At 37.2% G+C, this 26804-nt stretch overlaps 4 protein-coding genes and 1 non-coding gene across 13 annotated transcripts; 1 reads left to right on the top strand and 4 right to left on the bottom strand.

The window, feature by feature from the left end:
- Nucleotides 1-384: 384 nt before the first annotated feature.
- On the bottom strand, nucleotides 385-5385 carry LOC105164090 (Mitochondrial substrate carrier family protein). Of its 4 annotated transcripts, none has more exons than XM_088881032.1 (10): nucleotides 4940-5385; nucleotides 4767-4853; nucleotides 2725-4000; nucleotides 2479-2597; nucleotides 2219-2343; nucleotides 1832-1931; nucleotides 1487-1564; nucleotides 1331-1414; nucleotides 1051-1136; nucleotides 385-791 (listed from the first exon to the last, which is right to left on the bottom strand). In XM_088881032.1, exons 3-10 carry the CDS (start codon nucleotides 3953-3955, stop codon nucleotides 680-682), a joined length of 1935 nt encoding a protein of 644 aa, XP_088737158.1. In that variant the 5' UTR covers nucleotides 3956-4000; nucleotides 4767-4853; nucleotides 4940-5385; the 3' UTR covers nucleotides 385-679. The 4 variants fall into 4 exon arrangements, with proteins under 4 accessions (XP_088737158.1, XP_088737157.1, XP_088737159.1 ...); XM_088881031.1 differs by having other exon boundaries at nucleotides 2725-3995; nucleotides 4940-5384; XM_088881033.1 differs by lacking the exon at nucleotides 4767-4853 and having other exon boundaries at nucleotides 2725-3995.
- Nucleotides 5386-5490: 105 nt separating this feature from the next.
- On the top strand, nucleotides 5491-5562 carry TRNAD-GUC (transfer RNA aspartic acid (anticodon GUC)). Its single transcript has one exon. It is a non-coding gene; the product is annotated as a tRNA-Asp (tRNA).
- Nucleotides 5563-6195: 633 nt separating this feature from the next.
- Nucleotides 6196-10418, bottom strand: LOC110012110 (bromo-adjacent domain protein, putative (DUF3527)). Of its 3 annotated transcripts, none has more exons than XM_088881045.1 (4): nucleotides 10317-10418; nucleotides 9918-10124; nucleotides 7224-9161; nucleotides 6196-7079 (listed from the first exon to the last, which is right to left on the bottom strand). In XM_088881045.1, the coding sequence occupies exons 3-4, from the start codon at nucleotides 9126-9128 to the stop codon at nucleotides 6750-6752; spliced, it is 2235 nt and encodes a 744-aa protein (XP_088737171.1). In that variant the 5' UTR covers nucleotides 9129-9161; nucleotides 9918-10124; nucleotides 10317-10418; the 3' UTR covers nucleotides 6196-6749. The 3 variants fall into 3 exon arrangements, with proteins under 3 accessions (XP_088737171.1, XP_088737172.1, XP_020549992.1); XM_088881046.1 differs by having other exon boundaries at nucleotides 10307-10405; XM_020694333.2 differs by lacking the exon at nucleotides 10317-10418 and having other exon boundaries at nucleotides 7224-9157; nucleotides 9918-10297.
- Nucleotides 10419-12150: 1732 nt separating this feature from the next.
- Nucleotides 12151-17560, bottom strand: LOC105164231 (ASI1-immunoprecipitated protein 3). Of its 4 annotated transcripts, none has more exons than XM_020695024.2 (9): nucleotides 16962-17559; nucleotides 15792-15854; nucleotides 14510-15235; nucleotides 14267-14401; nucleotides 13952-14035; nucleotides 13459-13518; nucleotides 13206-13292; nucleotides 13077-13140; nucleotides 12671-12811 (listed from the first exon to the last, which is right to left on the bottom strand). In XM_020695024.2, the coding sequence occupies exons 1-8, from the start codon at nucleotides 17325-17327 to the stop codon at nucleotides 13117-13119; spliced, it is 1545 nt and encodes a 514-aa protein (XP_020550683.1). In that variant the 5' UTR covers nucleotides 17328-17559; the 3' UTR covers nucleotides 12671-12811; nucleotides 13077-13116. The 4 variants fall into 4 exon arrangements, 3 of the variants coding, with proteins under 3 accessions (XP_020550682.1, XP_020550683.1, XP_020550684.1); XM_020695025.2 differs by having other exon boundaries at nucleotides 13077-13135; XM_020695023.2 differs by lacking the exon at nucleotides 13077-13140 and having other exon boundaries at nucleotides 12151-12811; nucleotides 16962-17555.
- A 768-nt stretch (nucleotides 17561-18328) lies between these two features.
- On the bottom strand, nucleotides 18329-26509 carry LOC105164091 (TCP-1/cpn60 chaperonin family protein). Its single transcript, XM_011082653.3, has 13 exons — nucleotides 26350-26509; nucleotides 25423-25484; nucleotides 24541-24613; nucleotides 23912-23979; nucleotides 23632-23701; nucleotides 23165-23233; nucleotides 23009-23080; nucleotides 22247-22320; nucleotides 20323-20985; nucleotides 20117-20242; nucleotides 19592-19696; nucleotides 19432-19506; nucleotides 18329-18953 (listed from the first exon to the last, which is right to left on the bottom strand). The coding sequence occupies exons 1-13, from the start codon at nucleotides 26372-26374 to the stop codon at nucleotides 18762-18764; spliced, it is 1674 nt and encodes a 557-aa protein (XP_011080955.1). The 5' UTR covers nucleotides 26375-26509; the 3' UTR covers nucleotides 18329-18761.
- Between the last annotated feature and the right edge of the window lie 295 nt (nucleotides 26510-26804).

The following is a 26804-nucleotide window of genomic DNA, read 5'->3' as shown; positions in this document are numbered from 1 at the left end:
ATTTTTAAAAATTTTGAAATAAAAAATAATGTATCTAAATATGTATGAGAGAATATATTTTTATCCTTTTGGTATTTCAAAAAAAATTGAAAGAAAAAATAATAAAGTATAATTCTCGTACTGTAATAAATTTAAATATAGTTTATTTAATATAAGTCAAAAATGCCTTAATATCTTATATACTCATATAAGTGGTATTTTATTCCAAAATGGACTAAAAGATTGACCCAAACAACAACCAGGCACACCACCCTGTGCGTCCGCACCACTTTCCGTCAATTTATAACAGAATGAATTTTTTTTTGCTGGGATTTTGAAAACAGGAAGAGTTTTGCCTATTTTCAAAACACAAGGATATTTTTTGCTAATGTAACAAAACACGGATACAACGAAATTTGGCCTAAAGAAAAAAAGTCCAATTTTCTGCACATACTTACAAGCAAAGAATTAATGCAATTTGCTTAGGAGGATTACTACACTCTCTTTGGTTTTGATCTAAATTAGATGTGCTCTACATGGCCGAAAAAATGTTGCAAATTCAAAACCATCCACATTTCTCCTCGTCAAAACCCGCAACGGAGGCACCAGCTTTCGACTTTTCTGCACTGCAAATAATGCAGATGGCTGCAGATAATGTCGTTGAGCCACCGTCCATCATCTTCTGTTCATGCGTGAATGTCTAAGGGCTAAGTCGCGGAACCTCCAATGAGAACAATCGCTTGAAAGATTCGTAGGATGCAAAGAAAAGTGCTCCCTGAACCATATACATGACGAGTCTTGGAGTCAAGCCCCTGAGAGTTAAAGATCACAATATGGGAACGTTAGATTTATTGAAGCAAGATCTTATCATCTTATATATGATGGGAAAGATGATGCCTTAAATGAGGTTCGTGTAACAGCCATCACAAGTTGTATGCAGCAACTATATGCAATATAAGATGTGAATATTTTTATTGATGAGAACGGTACTTCAACAGATAATTCCCCAAATAGTGCTGTTGTATTGATGCAAAGTTAAAATTTGTTCGTACAAATTGTGACTTTGCTCACCTGTAAAGACCTTTCAAACCCTCATGCTTCTCTATTTCTTTAAGTGTATTGAATACACCATTATAGGTCATCGTAGATCCAGGAATCTGTATTGACAATTTCGGTAGATCTTTACAATGTGAACTCTAATAAATGGTCTATAAACAAAACTGAAAGACTAAGAATACGAAGTATTGAGAGAGCATCCCAAATGCTGCATCTGACTGAAGCACATTCCACATTCCTCTACAAAAAAATTGCAAAGAAATGCCCTTAATGAAAAGAGAAAAGGAGAAGGAACCTGAGTTTGCAATCTTGTCTTGACAACATCAAATGGGGTGGTAAACAATGAGGCCATAGATCCAGCCAATCCTCCACATACTAACTGCACAAAATAGGAAGCATGATGAGAGGACTGCAGGAAGAAAGAAAGGGTTCAGAAATGTAGAAAACTAACCGTCACTGATGTATTAGCTTGAGCATTCGATTGGATTGATGACGACATAATTGGCTTCAGGCTTTCATAAGTGTAAAACTGCACATGAGACAATTAATATCAAACATAAAAAGACAACTGACAGTGGTAGACAACAATATGTAGGATATGCTTAACATGTCAAAATAAATAACCAGAAATACTCTGAGAAAATGGCACAAAAATCCAACTAGGAACTGTAATTCTATCAAGTGAAGAGGGGTATGTTATCCCTTTGACTAAGTAATTAGAATCAAATAAATAATGAATAAGCACCAGAGGAGAAGATGCAATCCCATGAAACAATGCAGTTGTCTCCAACCATACCTTGATGACAGAATGAGGAACATTTCTGCAGAGGACAGCACCCCATCCAGCGTACAGTGAAAGGAAGCCGCCTTTTTGAACAACCTGTATCAAGGCATTCCTGCATATCCATTTGAAAATGCATAACATCAATTCCAAAGAGCTGCATCCACTCATTTGAAAAGTTTGATTGTAATGTTCAAACAAACTTTAAATTTCAAAGACGGATAGATACATATTGTAAACCATTAAGTATTTGAGTGCCTATCTCTATCCCAACCAAGACAACTCATTTAATTTGATTATGCACTTGTCAATGTCTTTGCTTTTCAAATCTAATAAATAACATCAATTCCTTGGTACTAAATAGGAATATCGACAATATGTGCAGAAGTCTTAATGGTATACCAGCAGTTCCGATAGTGCGAGCCAACTTGCATCTGCTGTTTTATACGCTCGCTTGGAGTAAAAATAAATGACGTAGCAATGCTTGCACAACCCCCAGCAGTGCAGTGGGCCAAAGAGTGATATTCCTGCAGAGGGAAAGGCATAATTTCAATAAAATTAGTACGCTGCTTGTCATAAAACGTATTAATTAGACAGAAAATAGTATAGACGACTAATTCCTGCGTCAGTTTTGTTCCTCCGCAGCAACAAAGTTACATTACCCTGGGAAGAAGTGGAATCAAACTTTTTTTGACTGATTCATATGTGAAAGTGTATACAGCAGATATTGGTGCCGAACTCAAAATATTGCTGGAAATGCCGCGATAAAGCCCCGACATGCCTGAAAATAAGCTCCAAATTAGTTTCGTAGCACTTTACAAATAAATTGACAAATTAAATATCTAGTTCCCTGACTTAGTGAAATATTAATTTCCTTAAAGTTGCCAAAATTCTTGCTGACAATATACCTCTCTCAGCAATAATAGATTTGCCTATGCTGTGGAGGGGTTTCTGATCAGCACGGCAGGATTGAATAACTGTCTTAACTGTATCCATTGGATGAAGACAAAGGCTGACAAATATCCCGGCCATTGCTCCTGCAACGGCATGCTCATGCTTTGCAAGTCTATATACAGGTTTTTCCTTTCCTGACAAGCTAATTTCAACTTCAGAGGGGTCTGCTAGGACAAATGTCATCCCCTGATCGTGATGCTCATGCAGGCCATTACTACTGGCCTCTATGCTATTTTCAAGATCATTAGTACTTGATGCAATATTGGTGTCTTGGGAATCTGCATCACATCTTGAAGTGAAGATCTTACAATCAGTCTCTTCAATATATTGGCCATGCACAACATCATTTTCTGAGCATGTCATAGTAGCCATCTTCAAGTCTAAGTTGGCCGCTTCATGAAATGAATCTAAAGGTTGTGCAGTTTCAGGGTTAGAAGTAGAAATTCCTGAAGTTAAATTACTAGATTTACTTGTTGCATCAGCAGGCACACAGCCAGCACCTGAATTTGTCGAACAATCACAGGTAAAATAGTTACTTGTCCATTTGCCCTCAATCTTAATAGAGTTTACCTGATTCTTTTGCTTGGCAAAAGCAAGTTCACTCATCCATCCATATGCTCTTCTAAAATTAGGTGCTATTCCTGTACTCCAAAGACAATTCTCTATGGAGTACGCGCCAATCCTTGTGGACTTCGTGAGGACTGTCCTCTGGAAAGGAAAATTTTCATAACAAGGTGGAGGCCAAGATGTTTTCCAGTTCACTATCAAATTCTCTACATTTTCTTGCACTTTCCCGGAGTTTGCTTTGCTATTCATATAGCCTGGGCAAGGATGATCATAAGCCAAATTTGATGCAGGGAAAGTTCCTTCATCAGTAGAATAGTGAAGTACGCCTCCCTCCTGGATGACCTTGGTTTCCCTGGTGGAATTTGTTTTAGGCAGAAGAACAGAAAGAGGCTTTTTGGCACGACTCCATGCATCGCCTACTGCAGATATTAGGTCGGCTGTGCTTAACATCTCAGAAGATTGGGGATCAGAATGTCTACAGGAACACTTATCATTTTCTGAGGGAGCTATATCTGTATATTCAAAATCGGCAAGCTCAAACAGTGGGCCCTTAAATGGATCGTTCTTATGTTTGACAGAGATTTTCTCATTTCTTGGGCATACACTATCCCCAGCCATCTTTTATATTCGTGAAGAAGGCAGATGGATAGAGTTGCAACTGCACTATCAACAATTAGGTTGAATTAGTAAATGTATAAATAAGGCTACTAAGTCATAAAATCATTTTATGGAGTGCATGAATGAATCTGACAAAACTTCTCATGTTATTAACTCAGTTACTAAATTGTGAGGCAGCTTAACGGAAGATATTCCAGATAGAAGAAAATGCAGAAGGATTATGTGGCCGAGAATATGTCTCTTTGAAGAAAACCTTAGTTTGAGAGAATCGTGCTATCCAAAATGCAGGAAACTACTGATCAAACAATATGAGCCTTAACAATTAACAAACTCACCCAAGCCTAAAGAAAATCCCTAGCTTGAGTTATATACGCATCCAGCGCAAGTCAAACATGCTAATGCTGGATTAAACACGAGCAAGCTGAAAAAACTTCATCCTTTTACACATTCCATGATGAATTTGAGTTAAACCATCCAAGTTGAGATGTTTTGAAATGCTTAAATTTGACAATCTTGTTTCCTTATAACTCTTAACATACGTCCTATTTAAATGGAATAATCCCTATCTGAAGACAAATTGGATCGTTGAGGACTTACATTGTCAAAGTTGGATGAAACTTGAACCAAATAAACTGGAAAACCATCCACATAAAACTCCATACTATCATAGACAATATGAGTTACATGTACATTAATGCGGATGAGCTCCACCAAGTTAAATTTAACAGTCTAGTTCCTTCTTTGGTGAGTCTATAACAAAACCATATACTAATATAGAAGGAAAGAAACGTGCAAATAAACATACTCGTACCAGTCAACGCTTCTCTCTATTATCCAACCAAGATCCAATTATGCTTTCTCCAATGGAAACAACCAATTGATAAACAACTCATAATCCCTGATATAAAGCATAACATCCATTAAAAGACTCTAAGATTCTCACTTAAACAATTAAAACTAAAAAATTCAAGTAAAATGCGATACCTATAATGCAACAGGGGAAGTACACAAACAGACAAAGACACCCTCTGAGCTCAACGCCGAACAAGAAAGGAAGGGTTTCAAAAGAACCCATTTGAATTTTGAACCGAGAGAAAGAAAACATTCATCAAAGACTGTGGCTTTTCTCCTTTCTTTGGCATTGAACAGCACAAGAATCAACAACCCACAAAAAGTAGATGCATATATGAATAAAGAGAGGAACGTTTTACAAGTTTACAACTGAAATCTTGAGATATATGAATTAAGAGACGAATGTTTACAACTGAAAACTTGACAAGACTGAAATTTTTCGAGTTTTCTTTTCTGGAAGTAGGGGTTTTAGAGGTGGGGTTTATGCAAAAACATCCGTGGGATGAAAATAAATTGGATTTGGGATGAAATTGAAGGGTCATGGTCGGGCAAAAGCACTACTCTTTCCTACTTTTGGTCAATTTCAATTCTTTTCTTCTATTTCCCTAAAGCCCATAATTTTTTCAGTAGGTGTCATTGGATGTTCACGGTCAAATACCATAAAATTACTCACAGAACATCAAGTCGTTGTAGTATAGTGGTGAGTATTCCCGCCTGTCACGCGGGCGACCCGGGTTCGATCCCCGGCAACGGCGTCAGCTATTTTTGTTCTTTAAAACATGTTTCAGTTCTTTGTTCTTTCTTTTTGTCAATTAACATGTTTCAGTTCTTTTAAGTTTTAACTACTGAAGTTGCTTTCTCTCTTTGACTTCTTGTCTGCTTTTTGGCTCAGTTCTTTATAAAATTTAGGTTAACTACACTTAAATTTCTTTTAAAAATATAAAATTATATTTTCCTCCATTTCAAAAATTATAATTACACCCCTTCCAAAAATTTACTATTTACACTTTACCACCTCTCGTAGGCTGGCATTAGCAAAAATTTACGTAATGTTTTTACTAAAGTTAGCATTTTTCTTTCAAATCTAACAAAAGGGAGTCAGGTGTAAATAGAAAATTCTCGGAGGGAGTGTAAGTGTAATTCAAAATTTTTTTAAGAAAGTGTAATTTCATATTTTCAAAAGGAGTCTAAATGCAGTTAATTCTAAAATTTCAGTTAGCTTATGGTTGTAATCCTTTCTTTTTAATCATCAAGTGTTTGTATTTGTCAAATCTTAGACATTGCAAATTGCCTCAGCAAGTCCTTTGTTCTTGTTCTTGTTTGTTCTTTCAGTAGGACTTGGATTCTGCATGAGAAGTTGTTCATCAAAATGTTGAAGAGATATGAGATGGAAAAAGGTAAAAACAGATGGGTCGTTTTCATTTATTGCATAGGTACAATGAGAAAAGTGAAAATGTCATTACACTGAACCTCCCACTTCTCAGGAAAAACTTCCCTTCATCACTTATAGCAACCTCATAAATTACAAAAAGAATGAAATATCTGAAAGGACCGCTACTTCTCTCGAAACGGGCCGCTATTCCCTCCCTAGTCCCTATCTTTCTAAGAATATGAACAGTGTGGTGTCTAGTTTCATTTTTTTGGCTGTATAAGAACTGAATTTTGCCGGAAAAACTGTTTTTCTGCCTCCGAATGTGGTCACACTGGATTGAGAAATATAGCGCAGACAATCAGCTGATCTCTGCATCCATCTGACCTCAAGTTTTTATCACGATCATGTTGGATTTATCAATGGTGCATCAATCATGTTCACTGGAAGATGAAGCTACCTGGAGCGTGCCTTTGAACGATTTAGCTTACTGTGATCAACATGGGCTGAATCTCCATCGCCCTAAGCGATCAGTTATTGGTCCTGTGTCTTTGCTCAGCTCATTTCAGAAGGCTATACTCGAGCAATTGGAGAGAACGGTGGATTGATTACGAAAGATGGCAAGACTTCCTCCATCTTCTTGTTAACTGTAGATTTCTCTTCCTCTGCTATGGCATCTATCAAGTTTTTAATTTCCTCTTCGGCAAATACCCTCAATGAGTCACTTTGCAGCATTTGTTTGCTTCTCGCCTGCCCAACAGCAGTGGAGGCTTCTGCAGCATGCAAAATAGCAACACATATGGAGAATGCTTGCAATGAAGATAACTGTGCATGGAAGTCAACTTCATATTTTCCGTCCTCGACTTTCCGCATTGTGAATGCAGGTATATTATCTTTTCTTCCCTGTAAGAAATTAGGCAATGCAGAATTGTCAGACACCTAGTGCGTTACTTTGTACTACTTGGTATGCATGGATGGTATAGAACTTATTTCTACTAAAACCTATTGCAAAGGCAAATTGATCTGACATCAGATGGGGAGAATTACCTGAACAAAGAGTTCTGCAGGGTGCTGATTGTCCATAAACGGAAGGCCCTCGGCAATATTAAAATTTGGATTTTCAAAAACATCAAGGGAGCATGACATGTCCCAACCGCCACAGTCACATCCTCCGCCTATCCTCCACCTATCAAGTAATGGTGAAGGTCCACGACTTTCAGGACTTGGCAAACTGTGGTTTCCAGCAGGGATCACAACGTGCATCTTGCCAGGACTTTTCGTGTCAGAAATCACCTCATTTTCCTGCTCAATCTGACAAAGTTCGAGCAAATTAGGAAGCAGCCTATCCATCTTCCTGTCCTCACTCCTGAGTTTCAGACTCTCCCTTTTCTGAAACGGGACTTGCATAATGATTGCTGCAATTTCTAGGTCTGGATGCAATTCTGATGCTACCAGAGGCTGTGTTTCAAAGTGACCACTGTCACGCAAATGCTTAAGTTGACCTTTATTCTTTATCCTGCCTGGTGCTTCGTTCTGCTCACAATTAGACAAAATCTCTTCAGAAACCAGGGGTACTTTACTGACATCAGGGGAACAGCTGGAATTATCTTGAGAAGAAATACTTTTTCTTGAATGGGCAATATCATACAACACAAACTCAGTCACCATAGAATCATCAAAATCTCCAGCACCTTTCAGTTCTGTACATAGATAACAAGAAACTAGCATCTGCCCAACCATAGTGGACTCTTTGTTGTCTTTAAATCCCCATCCACTAGCATTACTCTTTCTTTTATGATGAAATGAGTGGAAGGTGTAGACCCATGTTAGAGCATTATCAACCTTCCATGTCTTCGCAACATAAACATCTTCCGGCGACTTCACAGAAAACTCAAAACAAGGCAGCCCCTGCTTATTTTCCAACTTTAGGAGGCCATGAAGGTGTGCAGGAGAAGACAGAGGAACCGAATTATGGTTCTCTTTCTTTTCACACTGAGAGTTGCACCCCACATGTTGCTGCTTGTCAGATAAATCATTCTGCAGGGTTCTGCAAATTGTTTCATTATGACTCATGCCCACGTGCGTGCTTACTCTTTCCGAGCCAGTTTCCTTGGCACAACTCATAGGACCTCTGTGGGATTTGGATTTAACAAACGGATCAAACATCTTTCTGACAGGAGTAAACCGGGCTTTTGGACTGCTTGGTTTGGAGCCCTCACTCTCTGATTGTGCGGGTGAATGAGGCAAAGCTAATTTCGCCGACAACGACTTGTGCAAATTGACAACCAGATCTCTTTGTTCTGAGCTGTTACTAGCCTTTATTGGAGCAAATGCAGATTTGGATGTTATCATGAGATCCTGAACAGACTGCTTATCTGAGGATTGTTTTCTGCTTTTATCCGAGCAAGCAATATTTTGTGGGCCGGTTCTTCTTGGAATAGAGTAGAGAGAATAATTTATTGAATCCCGGGAACACAAGTCGATCTGGCTTTTACAAAGAGCACTCGTACTTTGTTCAGAGAGAGACATTGTTGAGGACCTATTTCGCTCCACCACTGAGCTATCTTCATCCGAACTACATAATGAATCAATAATTCCTAATGAGGACGTACATGCACTTCCTCTTGAAAACTCAATTTTTTTCCTTCCAGCAACAGCATCAGTTCCCTTCATCCGATTCACTTCTTGAGAACTTTGATAGACCGAACCCCGCTTCAGCACTTCATTATGCTCTTCATTGCCTCTTCTGGATCGAGCATCTCTACAAGACGCACTACGGTAACGATTAAAGTTAATCTCTCTGAAGTTTCCATTGAGGTTCTGTATATCATTTCCGCATTTGGGCTTTCCGTTTGATTTTCTACTTGCAACTTTTGAACGAGGCCGAGGAGCTGGAAGGACAGTTGTAGGACTTCCATCTACAACGCAATACTTGTCAAAGTCTAATTCCATGTTTGCTCACTTTAGCGTCATCGATCAATCTTCCTGACAGACAGAATAAAATGACGAAATAGATTAGTGAAGTCTCATGGGACCCTGATTACATACTGCATTGAACCAGACAGGCAATTCAAAGATCAATCATGAAGCAAATAATCGGCCTGAATGCCAATGAGATGTTTCTGAATTTGTGAAGATGAAGAATTAGCAGAGAGGCAACATCAGAAAGAAATCAAATTTACTTGCCAATTACAGACTAAAGAGCACTAATTATTACCAAGAACTAGGAAACTCACATCAGTGTAACACTATATGCTGGCAGAATCCAGAAAGTGATAATGGAGCAACCCCAAATGTATTAGTATGCATACAAATTCATATGCAATTACTAACTATAACAGATCTAAGAAATAAGACTAAGAACAGAAAAATTGAAGTGACACAACTCAAAAATAAAACAGGCAAGTCCAATTAGCTTAATTGTTGTACCCATATCTTCAGTTTAACCAAGAAGATGATAGCTATGAAGCTATAACACCTGAAGCAAAGAATCTGACTTTCCCCACACTTCAAAGATGGATTTCAAGATCCTATACCACAATGCCAACAAGCTCTGGGACCCTACTAATAACTTTAAGACACACAAAAGATAGAACCCATTAAAGATGCAATTTTTTATGCAACCTAATACTCATAACAAGTGTCTTAACTAAGAAAAGAACATGATTAAAAGACAACATTTGTAGAGATATTTTCATTCCTAGCCAATGAAAGTACAATTTCCATGGAAAACGAACATACCCCAGTTCAGATCTCAGAGAAGAAAGCCAAAGAAAAACCCCAGAAATTGCTAGTAAAAGCAATCATTTGCTCCTTCTCTTGAGCTCAAAGGCTTGTCTGAGAGAACGGCGTCACATTCAGATAATAATCCAGGAAAGAAAACGTCAAAAGAAGCTCTTGTCAAAGAACAGTCGTGATAGTAGGAGTTGGAGATTTAGCACTGAGAATCTGTTCCTCCCAAAGAATCAAGAAAAAGTAGTGTAGATTGGTAGAATGAAGCAAAAGAAAACAATGAAGACCAGCCCACCAACAGTAAAGTTAAATAATATGCACAAAAGTGAACATGCATGCCTATTTTTTTTTTATTTTCTTGGGGGTGGGGGGAATGGGTGAAAATGAACGAATCTTACTCTCACTCACATGAGGACTGGAGAGACAAAGAGCTGCTAAGCCTGTTTTAGTGTCCACTAGAAAAGCCAGAGAGGTTCTTTGACTCATCATATGTTGCTGTTTTCCATGTTCAATGTGTGTGTGTGTGTTTTTATCTCTGACGTTACTTTTTAGGACACTGTTTTAAGTGCATTCAGGATTGGTAGCCTGATCCAAAGACAATAATATCCCCCCTATAACGCCACCTTCTGGTCTTCAGTCAGGGGTAGTTTGGGGTTTCCACCTGGGGTTGGGGTGGGGGGTGGGTAGGTCCAATAATAAAACGAGAAGCACTGCAGCAGAGATTATTATTTTATGATATTGGGAAATGCAGATTTAGATTTGATTAATTGCTTCTCTTTGCCATTTCTCACTAATCACTAATTACAATTGCCATTATTTTAATATTAGCAAAGGGAATCCCTCCCTTCATTTATGTCTTCTCCATCTCCCCACAATTTATTCCAATATTAAATGTAGGGGAGGCTGCATTTGCATTTGCATTTCCCTCCATTTATGTCACCCTTAATTACTCTTACTATTCTCTAAGTACAACACGTATTGCATATACCCTTCTATCGCTCGAAACATACAAAAAAAAAAAAAGTCCATCCCGTTAGACACTGTTAATGCTGCTGTTAGTTTTGTGATACTTAATTGGATCTTTGTGATTGTTGGGAGTGACCGTTTGTAATAAAATTGATTCATGTTTAAGGGTTGGAGTCTTTGAAAGTGCTAAATTGTTCTAGAGAAAAGGGCATTAGATGGGAAATTTAAGATGCAAGGATATTAGAATAGAGTGGAAGGGTGTGGGAATTAAAAGAAGTGGTTGGAATGGGAAACATAGAGAGAAAAGTAGAGCAAGTATTTAAACCTTTTAACTCATAGTTAGTTAAAAGCATTGATCATGACATTGACTTGTTTCAATTTAAGGTAGATTGATGTGTTTACTTTCCGCCTCTTTTTTGGGAGGCGTAAGTATTTATGTGAAGTAATAGTGTTGGGGTCCATGAAGTGAAAATTTTGATTCAAATTGAACTTTATTGAATTTGAATCAATTATACGAGTGTAATATATTTATAATATAATTAGTGTATAATTTAAAATAAAATGATTAATCATATGACAATTGTATTACGTTTAGTCTATAATTGATTTGCTTCACCCCATTTGATTTGAGTAAGAATCTTTGGGCAATAAAGCTACACATGGATGGAACCACACTGGAATCTACCTTCAAATCTAAGGATTGGTATTGTACATTATCGTTTTTTAGCAAATCAGCAGTTAGGTTTCTTTTTTTTTTCTCCCTATAAATTTTATTTTTAATTTGATAATGTTGTGTTATGGTTTTATGTGGTGAAGAGAAAGAAGAGACATGAGTTGAGAAATATGGAAGAAGGGATACTATTGTTTGGATGGGTAGTGACAAAATAATGGAAATTGAAGGCATGTGATTGGTCGGTCAATGTGTCTTCCTATTTCCCTCTGTACTTCACTTCTTTCCCAATTTTATCTCTCATCACTAATGTTTTTCTTTTCTATTCTTTAGAACAAAATGAATTTGGACTAAAAAGAATCATAACAGAAATTGGAGTTTTGGGTCCACTCTTCTACCTCATTTCACTTTCCATCTTTGTTTTGAGGCAGCTTCTATCTATATTGCTTTTATTTAGAGAACCAAAAACGACGTGTAAAGTAAAATAAGCAACAAACTCTGAGCTTAATGTCGGGTGTGGTACTTCATTTCATTTTCCATTATCTTTCAACAAACAACATATAGATGAATTTAGAAAGAATAATCAGAAGAAAGGCCCACATGATCTATCCATAGTAGCTCCAATTAAACTAGTGACTGCAAAATAGTTCCTCTTACATACTTCCACTCCCTCTCCACTTCTGATTACTTCCGGCCCCAAATCTGTGCAACTATCTTAAACTCTCACTACCAAAGTTCTAAGATTTTACCTATAATCGCCAAAACTACTGTAATGCGTCTGTCAAGTTCTAGAACTAGGCCAAAATTACACTCAACTCTAAATACGCTAGCTATTAGTTTGACCTGATGCACCGTCTTCCCTACCTTGCATACCTAAACTACCGACACAATTAGCTATCCACAGGCAACGTCATGAAATTAACCCATTTACAGAGACGACGTAAACCACAATACACACAACACTGGGTGTTGGATGCACATGTTACTTAGCCTTGGTGGTGGCAGGAGTTTCCTCGGCTCTAGTCTTGTTAAATGATCTCTGGTTCTCCAGTACCGGCACAAATGCTTCCGTTGTTTTCTTCAGGACATCATTTGCTCCTCTCTCAGCTCCACGCGGACTCACCAAATTCTTCTCAACATCTTCAAACTTGGCTGTGGCCAATGGTGCAGTGCCCACGGTCTTGCCAGAACTTGGCCCTTCTATCGTCAATGCGGCAGCATCATCTCTAGAAGCATACCAGGTATTGCCACAGGCAACACATTCCAGCTGAGAACACAACACAAAGTAACCTAGTTATAGCACATCGGATACCAGATCTATGATGAGCAAAAAGGGTCCCAGAAAAGACAGCAAGACATGCAATATGATCTGATTGTTCAGCAAAAGAAAATAACAACATCCATTGGTCAACCTGCCAGCAGAAATAAGAAGCTTGGCGACATATGATCCATTAACCAGTTACATACTTATAATCAATCTTCAACTCTCATGTTTAATAGTTTGAGAAGTGTCAATCTTCAATCATACTTACATCTCAATAATTTTAAGTGAGAGTTTGGGCCCAAATCAATCTACCAAGTCTCGAGTGCTCTGAGCTTTAGCCAATAACAATGTTACTTTCACATAAAGTAGAATAAATTGAAGCAGCCAATTTAAGAACCTGGTAGCGGTCGCCATGTCCGGTTTGAATAATATCTATCAAACCCACTTGTTTCTCCATGCATCTTTTACAACGAGCATCAGTCATCTGGCCCCATTAAATAGAACCCATAAAATAAAACAGAAAGATACCAAATTAGAAAACCAAGTAATGAAAATTTTGACAAAGAGAAGCTAGAAAAATTTAATATCCATTTTACAAGCAAAATCAAGTCTCTTCCACAAAATGATGACATAAGAACACACTGAATAACCTGCATGCGCCCCGACTCCTCTGGCTGCCTGCTTGCCAGTTCCTCTGCTGTTAACCCCTCCTGAGAGAACAGAGAAGTATAAGTAAAAAGTTTCGGCCAAAATTAGATTTAGACACCATGCAAATTCCTAGTTGGATAGTAAACGCCAGCTAAGCCAAATACAATAGCATGAGGCTCAGAATAAGTCGAGTGCATGAGAAGGCTCAATGATTTAAAAAGCTTTTTTGCTAGGTTAACACAAAGCCAGAAGGTCTGAGAAAAGATAGCACAAGTAACTTCCAGTCAACAAGTTATCATATAAACAGACTTGTGTAGAAGGATAACAATGTCAAGCCATTGTTGAATTCAACTCCTAACTTCCACATTGATATTAAAACCACAAACATATCCTGTAATTCCAAAAATAAAAACATCCAACAGATGCGAGCACAAATAAATTACAACAAGAATTACCCATAAATTAAATCAGAAAAAAATTGGCAAAAACCTGCACCTTTAATTCATTAGGTGACATATTCAGTATCTGAGCAGGATCCAACTCCTTATTCAAGAAACGGCGAGCTAATACAGCATTGCTCTGTCATAAATTAGCAAATTCAAAGAAAAAGCAGAAGTTAGATATGAACATCGAAAATAGAACAGAAGCGGCATACATAACAAATGAGATCTAGATCATTTAAAATCAAGCATTGCGAATAGAAATCCATAGTCACTGAAACAAAATTACTACAACCTCAATGTATGAGATAACCAACAATAAGTTGGGCACCTGCATGCACAAACTTATAATGCAAACCAGTAATGCTACCTTCAGATTGAATGCTAATTGCCGCATCTTTTGGTTATACTTCTGAAAATCAGCAGAAAGTGTATCATGTGCAGCATTCTCAAGAGCAGCCACTACCGGAACAGCTGCATCTGGCCAGTCAAATGATCCACCACCCTATAAAACAAACATAGAAGGGAAACATTAAGAAGTTTCCATCAATCAGATTTATAACAGAAAAATATCTCCACAAATATTCCAATTTTCTGACCAAAGATCACACACATTTTGAATCTTGTCATGAGATTCATTTCCGTGATTTTGATTCTTGTTGTCACTGTGTTCTTCCACATCATTCTGCTGACTGGGCACAGGAGCACATACGAATTGAATTGATTGAAGAAGCTTTTCCAACCACTTGTCACGTTGTGTTTCCCCTGTCAGCAGCTTAAAATTTGAAAGAATAGTGTAATATTCTGATGCAATACCACCAGCACTTCCAGGAGTTTCTGCTTTAAATGATTGAGATCTACCTACTCCTTCGTCCTCCCTAGAAACGTCCAAAGGTGACACATTCCTCCTTCTCAAAAGTCGCTTATTCTTTATTTGATCTTCATGATCAACATTAGCGTCCCCAGGCTCAAGGTCAGGAAGGTCTCCAAGCCTTGCAAGGGTCTTTTGAACAAGAAGATCAATCTCATGCTGTTTGTTGTCTTCATAGTCTTTGTCTGTTAACTTAAAGAGCCGCCTCTGTTCAGTGTCATATACTTTTTGCACAATGAAGCCAGGGTGTTGTTTGCGATGTGGAATCTGCTTATGTAGAGGTATAAAGTGCACCACACACTTGTGCATCACAGATTCTGCAGGTACTTCATCCCTGTGGAAACTATAGAACAGTTCCCTAGTATCACTTGATTGCCAATTTCCACCTCCCCTTTTTTCTGCCTCCTCCGGACGATAGAACCACTGTCCTGTAACCATCATAGCCCCTTCCCGGGTTTGAGCAATGTCCTGTAAGCAAAATAAGAACTTAATACCACTTACAGCAAAGATAAAATCTTATAGCAAAAAGGAAACATCATTACATGGCAACATGTTTCTGAGACAAGGTATTACATTTTCAGGCACAAACTGTCATAACTTAAAAGAGTCAATAAAGGACACCATAAGATACTCCCAATCACCCTTTAATGTCGGGAACAGCACAGCATAACTATAGGTGGGTAAGAAATTCTCTAAAAAGCACCCAAAATAATGAAAATTCTAAAGAAACTTTAAGATGATCCAACCCTACACTTCAAGCTTTGATTACATAAACAATAAAACATTTGCCTAACTGAAGAGCACTCAAGATGAAAACCTAGCATCCTCACCTGTAGGCCAAGATAATAGCAAGAGAACATTTTTTCCTCAAAAAATCAATGACATCAATACAATATTTTCCACACCAGAAGGCTGTCAACGTGGCTCCAAGTTCTCAAAATGTTATTCTCCAGGAAATAAAATTTGTATGTCATCGAATGACCTTATTCTTTAGAGGCACTCAGGCATTCGAGAGAGAGATTACCTTAATTATTGCCACATAGGGCTTCTGATTTCCTTTCTCAGGAACTAAAAGCACTGGATCCTCCTAAAAATAAATCAAGATAATATGAGATTTCGACCAACTCAGCAGAAAACAATCGAACATGTTGGTTAACACCAGCACAATGTCCGAAGAAAACATTCTTTTACGAATTTAAGAAACAGCAGAAAAACAATCCACCAAATATCCTTGTCCTGAATGATCTGCGGAGTTACAGGAGTTGGACTGAGAGATGCATGCCAGATGGAACTATAATGATGTTTCATTTTCAGAGAAAGTGTTAAAAAGAATTGTTCAGGTAATGGTTTTTCTTTCTTTAGAACGCCCTTTATCCATAAATAACATGGGAAAGAATTCAGCTTTTCAAGTGTTTGAATATGATTTATGGTATACACATGTTTCCTAGACATCCAAGATTCCACATGCACATATACCACCAGGAGTGACAGTTGAGAAGGAGAGAAAGAGATACATAGATATTTTTTGTATAAACAGTTTATACCACAAAACAGAAATCAAATATAAACAAACAACCTAAAGAGAAAAACACAACAGGCGATTCTCAATTATTAAATGGTACGCCATAATTATTACGAAAATACTTAGTGTGGCTTAATTGTACAGACTACACCAGTATTTGTCTGAATCACATACCCATCTCTGGTCAAAACTGAGATACAACTATTACTTCTAATTCAAACTAACATGCAAGCCTTCTTTATAGGTCGATTTTGCATAACCTCTTCATATTCCTTGCCTTGGCATCACCTGTTCTAAAATTTACATCACCAAGTCTCCAAAGTGCTTAGAGTATCTAGAACCTCAACCATTGATGGCAAAAGGGTTAAAGAGACAATTGAGATCAAATCTTATCTGCCGTTCATTATCCCAAACTACAAACTCAATTTGATTCAATCTTTTAAATCTCCATTATGGTTGAAGAGGAGTGAGAAACAGTGTTCAATAACAAAAGTAGCAGCAACTTACAAACCAAGGTCAAAATAAGTCTTAAACCTCCAGAAAAGAATAAAATGACACAAATCAACAGGAGCCCAAGGAAACCCTAAATGTACAAATATGGAGGAAAAAGCGCCAAATAGCCTGTTGCCACTCAAAATTCACATCACAGCAACCAATAACAAAAACACTCACAAGCTGATACTGAAGACCATCGTACTCGAAGGAAGCGTAATGACTCCTCCTCCCCCTCCCTTTCCCCGAAACCCTAACCACCTCACCCAGCGGCTGTGCTTCCAAATCCTCCTGCTCCTCGTTTTCACTGGAGGCATCAGGCTCAGGCTCAGGCTCTTCGCTCTTCTTCTTCTTCTTCTTATTCTTGTTATTCTTATCTTGCTCACTCAATTTCGCTTCCTCCTCTTCCTCATCGTCATCTGGGAGGTGTACCTTTTTACGCTTCCTCTGGTTCTGATTTTCATCGCCTTTTGAGTTCCGAGAAGGCGGCACCGTATTATCCTCCTCGTCGCTGATAGCCACCTGCGCGAACCGACGATTACCCATCTCGTGCGTGAGTATGAGTGGCAATTTTCAGTTTGCGCGCGCGAAAAAGGGACTATTGGAGGCGGTGTTGCTTTGGTGTCAATTTTGGAAAACGCTTTTCCCCCTCACTCCATGTTGGGCTTTGTGGCAAAAAAGGAATAAGAAGAGACGAGTATGTGTAGTTATCTTTTCCTTTTTGAGTCTGTTGCTGTATTTTTTGGTGTTTAGCTTCTCTGCCTGTTGCTTTGTTTGAACGTCTTTGTAAGAAAAGAATTGATTTTTGGAAAATATAAATATCATCCATCGCTTTTCTCTCAAAACAAAAAAAAATGAAAAACAGAAAGACAGGACAGAGATGAAATGCAATAAGAGGGAGGAGGAAAAGTGGGAGAAAAAAATAGGGGCGACTATATAAATAAATCATCAAATTCGTTTAAAAAATTAAGTGTATCTCTTTTTTTGTTTTTGTATAAAGTTCAAATATAAATTTTACAAGAATGAGATTTGTAATGTGGATCTTTAATAATATATGAACTTTAGGCTCCTATAATTTGTATGAATTCTTCTAAAAAATTAATTATTTTATTAAACTATTATTTATAAATTGAAAAACTAATTATATATTTGATGGTGCAATTCGATTATTAGAGAAAAATTTTTAACCAAACCCATAGTACAGTGTAATCTTACTCTAATTTTAAAATTACAATTTGAAAATTAAATTATAAAAACAATTTGATTCGATTTAATTCGGGCTGTTTGAAAATTTTTTTGTCACCCTAATATGACTGAAGTAGCAATTTTTCTCATAAATTGATGTTGTATTTTTATATTAAATATTTATTTATATATCATGTATATAAAATACATTTTAATATATATAAATATGAATAGTATAACTTACAACAGAAAATTCAATAAATTCTGGCTGATGTAGCTGGCACATCTCTAATATGCATATTTAAATCTGTGGAATCATCAACATATTTAAATCGAATCGCATACAGGAAATTCAAGTGATATAGCGACAGAAAATCAATGTTATACGTACGGATCGTTTTTAGAGTCCACCACCCGAAACAAATAATTTCTGGAGATTCTACAAACATTGCACAATGGGGCCACACAGAGGCATACCTGCAAATTTAGGCATATGGTTCCTAGAGAACAAAATTCAAGAATGGCATTTCAGACACGAAAAGTGCATCAGAAAAGTCAGCAAAATCCACAATCTAAGTTCAGTAGGAATCGAGTGTCGGCCTTAAGTGAAAAAAAAACAAGAAAATATTAATCTTAAACTGCAACTCGATCGGGAATGAAATGGCAATGCATTCTGCATCCAGCCAGAATAGCAGGAAAAGATGGCAATGCCCAAATCTTTTAAGAGTGTGATTGAGGAGCGAATGTAACTTCATTTACACATCAGAAATGCCATCCAGCTAACTGTACTTCTGCTCATTCAGGAATCAAATTGTCATTGTCTGCATCACCTTCGTCCTCAATTTTAGGCTTTGACGGACCCTGACCTGCTCCAGGAGCCTGCTTCTTCTTGATCCCGCTAACTATATCATCAATTCTCAAAAGCATGCAAGCAGCTTCAATGGCTGTCTTAAATGCCTGCGCCTTTACAGTGTATGAATCCCATATCTGAACATCCACACATACCAGTGAATTAATGAATCCAGAAAAGGTTGAATAAACTACATTCAGTACAAGCACAAAAAATTTGTGTGAGAGAAGTTAAACGCAAAACAGACAAATAATTTACAACTTAAAAAACTTGGATGAAGATGAAATCCACAAATTCAAGTGACCAGATGATGGGAAACAAGAAAATTCAGCAGCAAAATGACATGTGATCTCTCTGTTGGTATAAACTTTGATAGTCACTAGCAAATTCATAAGAGACCCATCTCATCACCTCGCTCATGATTACATAACAATAAAGAGGTACTTCCTGTTGGGGAAAGAAATACATAGCAAGGGAAGAACTTCAAGGGCCAACCTGTGTGTATTTGAGATATTACTCTTAGCAGCCATTTGCAAACTGATAACAACTGACTACCCATGATTCCACTGAAAACAAAGAGATAGAGAAGAGGGAAGGTAAACTAAAACTTCATACCTTACGCTCTTTCATGTCCGTAATTTCACCAGTATTCCCATCTATGCCAATCCATGCATTCTCACCATTTGCATGCTAAAAAGATGAAAACATATAAAAATGACAATGGGGCACAGGAGCTTGTATGAAAATGCAAGAACAAAATGGAAGGATGTCATACCTTTCCTTGTAAAGTAGTCATAGTCCGTATCACATTGACACCACAGTTCTGGGCCAAAGTTCTTGGTATAGCTTCAAACGCAATTGCAGCAGCTTCATAAGGCCACTGTTCACAATGCATAAAAGGAGGTTTTTCAAAACCATATACAAGATAATGCATAAAAGGAGGCCACATTCATCTATGTCCTAAGATATTAGGTGCATGAGCCAGTTGTAGTGGCATGAAAGGATTTATCTAGAGAAGTTTAGAAGAGTCACTTCTCTTAAATGAAAGCAGACTGCTAATATTTCTTTGGTAAGAATCTCATTTGACATAATAGCCTGGTTCATGCTCTATACAACAATCACTACAAGGTAAACTGAACAAAATTGAAGACAAGAAAATGAACACCCAGTATTGATGCAGTTCCTGAACAAATAAATCAACGTAACATTTCGATGGTGGAGTTTACAGATACTCAAGGTGGTCGTAAACCATGAAGATTATTGCTGAGATCAAATACAGAAGCACACGGCAATTTTTTACCTTTTCTATGCCTTCAATGGATGAGCTCTTCTGCTTTAACATAGCTGATACAGTCAGCTCAGTGGCACCTCCACCAGGAACAAGTTTTGGATTTTTTATTATGTTTCTTGCTACAGACATTGCATCCTGCGTACAAACACATATTGAAAATCAGAAACCGCTTGTACAAATAAAAAAAATACTGGGATATCAAAACTCACAAATACCTGTAAATTTCTCTCCACTTCATTCAGCAGGTCCTTGCTGGCACCTCTAAGAAGTACTGTGCATGCTTTTGGATCCTTGCAGTCAACAATGAAAGCAAAGAATTCATCTCCAATTTTTCGTACCTCAAATAGTCCAGCACCAGTACCAACATCAGATTCCTGCAATTCGTCAGGTCTGTTAACAATTACTGCGCCACAAGCCTTGGCAATTCTGTTGTTGTCAGTCTTCCTTAGCCTTCTGATTGCACTGACACCAGCCTTGCTAAGATAATGGCAAGCAAGATCACTGAGCCCCTTTTCTGTTATTACTAGATCTGGTTTGAATTTTAGTATCTGCATACATAGGTTCTCAATGTATTCCTCTTCCATTTTCAGTAAGACACTCCAATCTTCTTCTCGTAGCAACTCCGCATTCGTTTGGTTCTCACCTTTCTTGTACTCAAGAGGACAATCGAGAAGAATAATTCTTGGATTTAGTATCTTCCTTCTCATTTTACCAGGAGCAACAACATCCTTGTTAATCATGACTCCTTTTAAAACTTTTGAGTCCTCCAACTGACCACCAGGAACCTTTTCTACCTTAATGTACTTCTTGATATCTACCTCACGCAATCCTTGGCCGACCTCCACACCGACCGTGGTTGTGGCATCTATTGCTAAGTCCTGAAAGTTTCACCAAGAAAAACCCCATGAATGCAACAGAAATGACATTGTAACAACAAAAAACAACTTCAAATACTGTCTTATCAACATGACAAAGCTGTAATTTTACAACCATGTCTCACGCATAAATGCAACATAAATATATAATTTTACTGACTTTGTCAGAATGAAAGTGGGCAGGCAGATGCCCATGGTACTATGAGATATAGATCTACTTGATCAACCTGAATTGATTCGTTTTCAAACTCAACCATATACAGACCACACCAGCAGTATTCACAATTCCACTATCCAGCACCGAACTGAATATGTTGGATGGGCATTCATTTAATTTTTAAGTTCACTAAAGGCATTAGGTCTATCACAGTTCACTATGCCCAGCGGGTTACCAAGTTTTTTATTTTATTATTGCAATAATTTTGTAGAAATGTTAAAAGCATTAAATTACAATTCAAGTTAACTCCTATATTATTTAGCTTGTAAAAATACATCCAACCAACCCATAAATTTCTCTAATTCCAGGTCTGGCTGACCCCAGCAAAACAAGTGTTCTAGTGCCAGATTCTTGGCCTAAATATTTAAACAAATCAAGGCATCTAAATACCATAAGATTCAACACTTCAGCAATGATCATACCAATCTCTTTTCCACAACTTTATTTCTTTATTTCTCCATTTTTTCCGACATTATTTTCTGCTGTATATGGACCCAAAATATTACCAAATTATTTTGGTAAATGACCAAACTAAACCATTTAAATCAGTTCAATAGCAATTTGCAAAAATAATAGCTGAAATTTGCATTAACTGATTAATCAAATTTCATGGTCACTTTACCAAATTCCCTAGTTCCAACTTACTCCAACCTATGACCTAGAAACCCTACTAAGACCACACTGTGGTCAAAATCTCAGCTTCACCTGAACCAAAACCCACACGAACCACATTTCTTCTAATCTAAATCATTATGTTTGACAACCTTTCAACCATCTGTCCATCACTCTGAGTCATGATGTGCAGAAACATCCCATAGAGAATGGAACTCAGCAATTTCCTTGCTCAGTCAGAGCATGTACAACTGGGATACTCTTCCACTGGCAATCCCAAATTTTGTTGTCTTTTTCTTTCCGGATAAAATGAAGTCAAATGTCATTATCAGCATCTTTAAGCAAGGGAAGAAGAAGATTGGCCATCAAGGCAGGATGAGTGAGGAGCAGATCAAAGTACTACGGACAAACAATAACCAGCGAAGAAATACTTACAGCAATCAGATCCCCAAATTGACTGGTAAACTTTGTACCAATACAACTCTTGACAAGCCCCAACATTGAACCACCTGCCAAATGAGAAACACACTTGAATAAGCACTTGAAGATAAAAAGAAACTAAATAAATTGTCCTGTTTCAAGTGATACATCAGAAGCCCTAAATAGCCATCTTATGACTAACTTAAACTATTCTCCAGTTTGATTAGTTCTACTATGGCATTTGCAAGATGGTGGGCTAATTGGATTCTCCAAGAAAGGAGAAAACAATAAAACATGAAAAGGGTAAAACATTCTGATCATCAAATAAACTTTTAATTACAGAAAGAAACACATCAAAGAAGCAGTATGGTCTGAAACAGGGTTTTTGCAAGATGTTCAACTCTTCCAACCTGGAAAATCATACCAAACTTCTTCAAGACTCCAGCATTGATTTTATGTTACCATAAATGCATATTCATGCAATACTGTAAAAGAAGGGATAGAGCCTGATGCAAACATAAGCTGGCCAACCAAGTGAGTTAGAAAGGGATACTTATCCTAGTGAACATAAAGTATCGATTCCTAGAGGTATTTTTCAAACACAAGGTAAGTAGAAGGTGGCTCTCATAATCTTGATCAGCATTAAACCTTATTACAAAATCATTATTTCAGTTAATATGCCAAAAATGGAAACTATTCCAGTTTAGAAGTTTTAGGTATATAAAACTGGATCTCATTGTCGCTTGATTTTTCGAAAGATAAAAGCAAAAAACTTACGATCCTTTACGTCTACAGTCATTGCAATTTTGTCAAGCACAGCAACAGCATCTTCTAGAGCTTTATTATAAGCTGCAAGAAGAGAAAGAAACTTTTTACTGTCAAGATAGCCCACAGAACAAATTTTATTAAGATGAAATAAAAATCACCTATTACCTCTACAGATGACTGTTGGATGATAATTCTTGTCAATGAAGGCTTCCGCAACATGGAGCATTTCACCAGCTTCAATGTATAGATTCAATACAAGGGAATCAGTTAACTCTTATATCTAAAAAGAACATATAAATGTCTTATAAATCTTTTAATAGTCAATCAGTCAAGAGTTCACATTTTTGCATGAAAAGAATACCATTAGTTGTAAGAGCACATCATGACATAGTAGAATAACACAAATACCCCACCACAAGAGTGCACACACATGTACGGTGAAACAGCATGTCTAATCAGTAGAAAGATGCCCATAAAATTGCCTCAAAACAGGGCTAATCATTTATATGCAGTAAACAGTGTACGTAGAAGTGCACACTTACATAAGTACCATTTATATGCATTGCAAATGTGCCGTTAAAATGCATGAAGTATCATAAACAAATGAATCAGATTACATGTGCAATACATACCAAGCACAATCACAGATGTTGTCCCATCTCCTACCTCCTCATCCTGTGTTCGACTTAGTTCAATCATTGACTGCCACCATAATAAAGACAAGCACATGTCAGAAGGCAATGAAGTCATAGAGTCCAGTCAGGTGTAGATTAATAGACTACCACAGGTTTAATAAAACTGCGGTGACAGGAAAAGGGTAGTCCCTTTTCTGTTTCATTGTTTAGTTAATACAAGAGTCAAACCACTTAAAAGAAAAGTTTACTAAAATGAAAGAAAAACAGAGATCTGTGCCTTTGCTGCGGGGTGTGCAACGTCTAATTCACGGAGAATAGCATTTCCATCATTTGTCACTACAATCCCTGTATTGTCAGAAGAAAAAGATTTAACAACAGGACAAAGTGAAACCTACAATAACATAATACGAGTAGAGGAATATCAAGTATGGCATCCAACTCAGGAAGACACCTATTTCAGGATAAATGCATATTTGGTCCTCAAACAAATTTTCTAAATAATCTTAACAAAAAATTGTCAATAAATTTTAGAAAATTTGTTGCTTAATTTTTGTTTATTCTCTTTTGAAGTTTGAAGAAAAACAGGAAAAATGGATGCATTGAATTATAACTTGAAAAACACCACAAAATGGGAGGAAACTAGCAATTTTTTCACGGAAAAGTTAATGGTAGGACCAAAATTGCAACCTTAACTTGTTTGAGGACCAAAATCACATTAGTGACTATATTTGAGGACCAAAAATGCATTTATCCCACCTATTTCAGATCCTATATTGACTGAGCTACCAGGGATTGACAATATTATAGATCTAGAAGATAATCTTTTCCTGAGAGTTGGGGTTTCTCCTCTCTCGAATCTATATTACAGATATACAGGCTTCATGTGAAGATGATCAGGAAAATTACCTCCACCAGCATCAAGCAGCATCTTCAACATTGATCGTGGACCCAAAGTGGTACGTATAATATCTGCAACAGCCTGCCAAGAGCAACCAAAATTTGGTTCAAGTTAATTGATAGGACAACCATTCATTTATTAAGGAAAATGGATTGTGCAGCTTTTGGCCTAACAGGAAAAGCAAGTGTGTGCAGGTATCAAGATTCACCAAGCAAACATCATAAACCCAATAACAGCTCACAAAACACCTATAGGAAATATGCAAGTAAAACTAACAGCCTCCTGCTCTCCCCTACAGTTATCCATTCTAAAGAAAACCACAAAACTTGGGAATGCAAAAGAAGTTGGAGAGAGCTTGACGATTTAGTTCCACTGCCTACTAAACTAGGAAACATTTTATCTTGTAAGATCTTATACTTTTAAAGTTATTGTATTTGGTCCTCCAATAACTGGCACTCATCGAGATATATCTATAGTCCACGACCATAGTTTGTCTTTCTAATATAATCCCACCCTGCTTTCAACAAACTTGGCTGTCAAGGATTAGACTTCAAACTAATTTGCCAAAGTTACTTATCTATATTCCTAGGTAGAACAACATCCGAATATTGTCTTATGTTCTCTCCAAACCCTTGTGAGTTATGAAGCCCTGTCTACCTTCACTTTGACCATCCTTATTTTGACGGTACTGTATATAACAGACATTATTTGAAAACTAATCATCAGTGGAATAGTTAGACTATCATACAGGAGGGTGAGACTTTGCTTTGGTAATGCAAAGTGATGGGAGGGTTCTGAACAGATAAAAGCTCATTATCCTCACAGTCAGACTGAAAACTGATTTTAAAAAAAACCAAAAGAATAGGATAGAAGATGAGAATGAGTACTACCTTGGATGCTTGGATATTGGCATGGTGCACCTTACTTCCAGACTCCCGCTTCAGTGAATCTTCTGCTTATAGAATTTAAAAAATATTAGTCAAAGAACAAGCATGTATGACAAGAGAGATAGGTATTTCATTTATGTTTGTGTTGTTATAGATGGATATAGACATTTCCCACAGAGCAGCAGCATCCAAAGAACCCCCCCTCTCAAAAGTAAAAATACGAAAAATGAGAAAAAGGATAGGGGACATCTATTAAGTCTCAACACATTAGAAACATCAGTTCAAATGTCTTTACAAGTATGAAGGGACCTTATTCTCCAAAGTTAGAGAACAAAACACTCTCTCAAAAGCAAAAATAGGGTAAAAGACGAAGAAAAGGAAAGAGAACAGTATAGCCCACTATATACTCCCGGCAGTTCAAGAGTATATATGAGCATCAATGGACCTTAGGCTACAAAGTTAGAGAAAAAAGGAACAAGTCTTGAATCCTCAATAAGACATTCAATGTCCTCAAGAGATCACCTATATCATGCAATTTAACATACCCAAAACAGTCCTTGCAACTTTTGATTTACAGTAACTATGCAGGCAGCGTAATGGAAACTCAAATAATAAAAACCCAGATGCAAGGATAGCCACTACTCAAGCAGTAGCTCATCTTTGCAACAACCTGCAACCCTCCCCTCCCAACCCAACTCCTGTCAAACTTGAGCATCCAATCTCTCGGCATCCAAATCTAGCTGCTTCAGACCAGAGCATTAACTTAGAGTGACACTCAAGAATGCAGGACAAACTCTTCCTCTTTCCAGACCCAAAACAACTGAAATGCAGTACGAATCCACTGCCGGCGCTAAAAAACAAATTCGGTCGCAGATTCATAAACGAAAATAAGGAGCGAGAGTGAAAATACGAACGAAAAGGAAGACTTACTGAGGACGAGGACTGGGGCGTGCATCTCGGCTTTCGATTTGAACTTACAAGATTCAGAAGATGAGAGGAGAGTGGAGATCGATTCAAAGAGCAGAGAGGGAAAAAGTTTACTTCTCTGGAAAACCCTGGAACTACAACAAGGGTTTTTGATATATATATATATGCGTCTTTTGTATTAAATGTTTTACGCTTTCTTTTAATTCTCGAGTGAGAGAGTCTAATGTTAATTACCTTTTATAATTAAATTTTAGTATTTCTGTGGGAAAAATTTGCATCTTGTTGTTGGGTACATATAATAAACAAATTATATTTTATTAAAAAAAGAAATGAATCAAAACTAAATTAAGGTATTATCGACACACAAAAGAATTGATGTAGTAGTGTTAAAATGGAGTAGAGCCGCTTATAAAAATAAAAAAATATTTATAATTAATTTTAAAATTATCTAATGAGAG

The sequence above is a fragment of the Sesamum indicum genome, linkage group LG6 (assembly GCF_026168435.1).
Source record: "Sesamum indicum cultivar Baizhima isolate 11 linkage group LG6, ASM2616843v1, whole genome shotgun sequence".
NCBI lineage: Eukaryota > Viridiplantae > Streptophyta > Magnoliopsida > Lamiales > Pedaliaceae > Sesamum > Sesamum indicum.
This window is presented reverse-complemented; position numbering and strand designations above follow the sequence as displayed.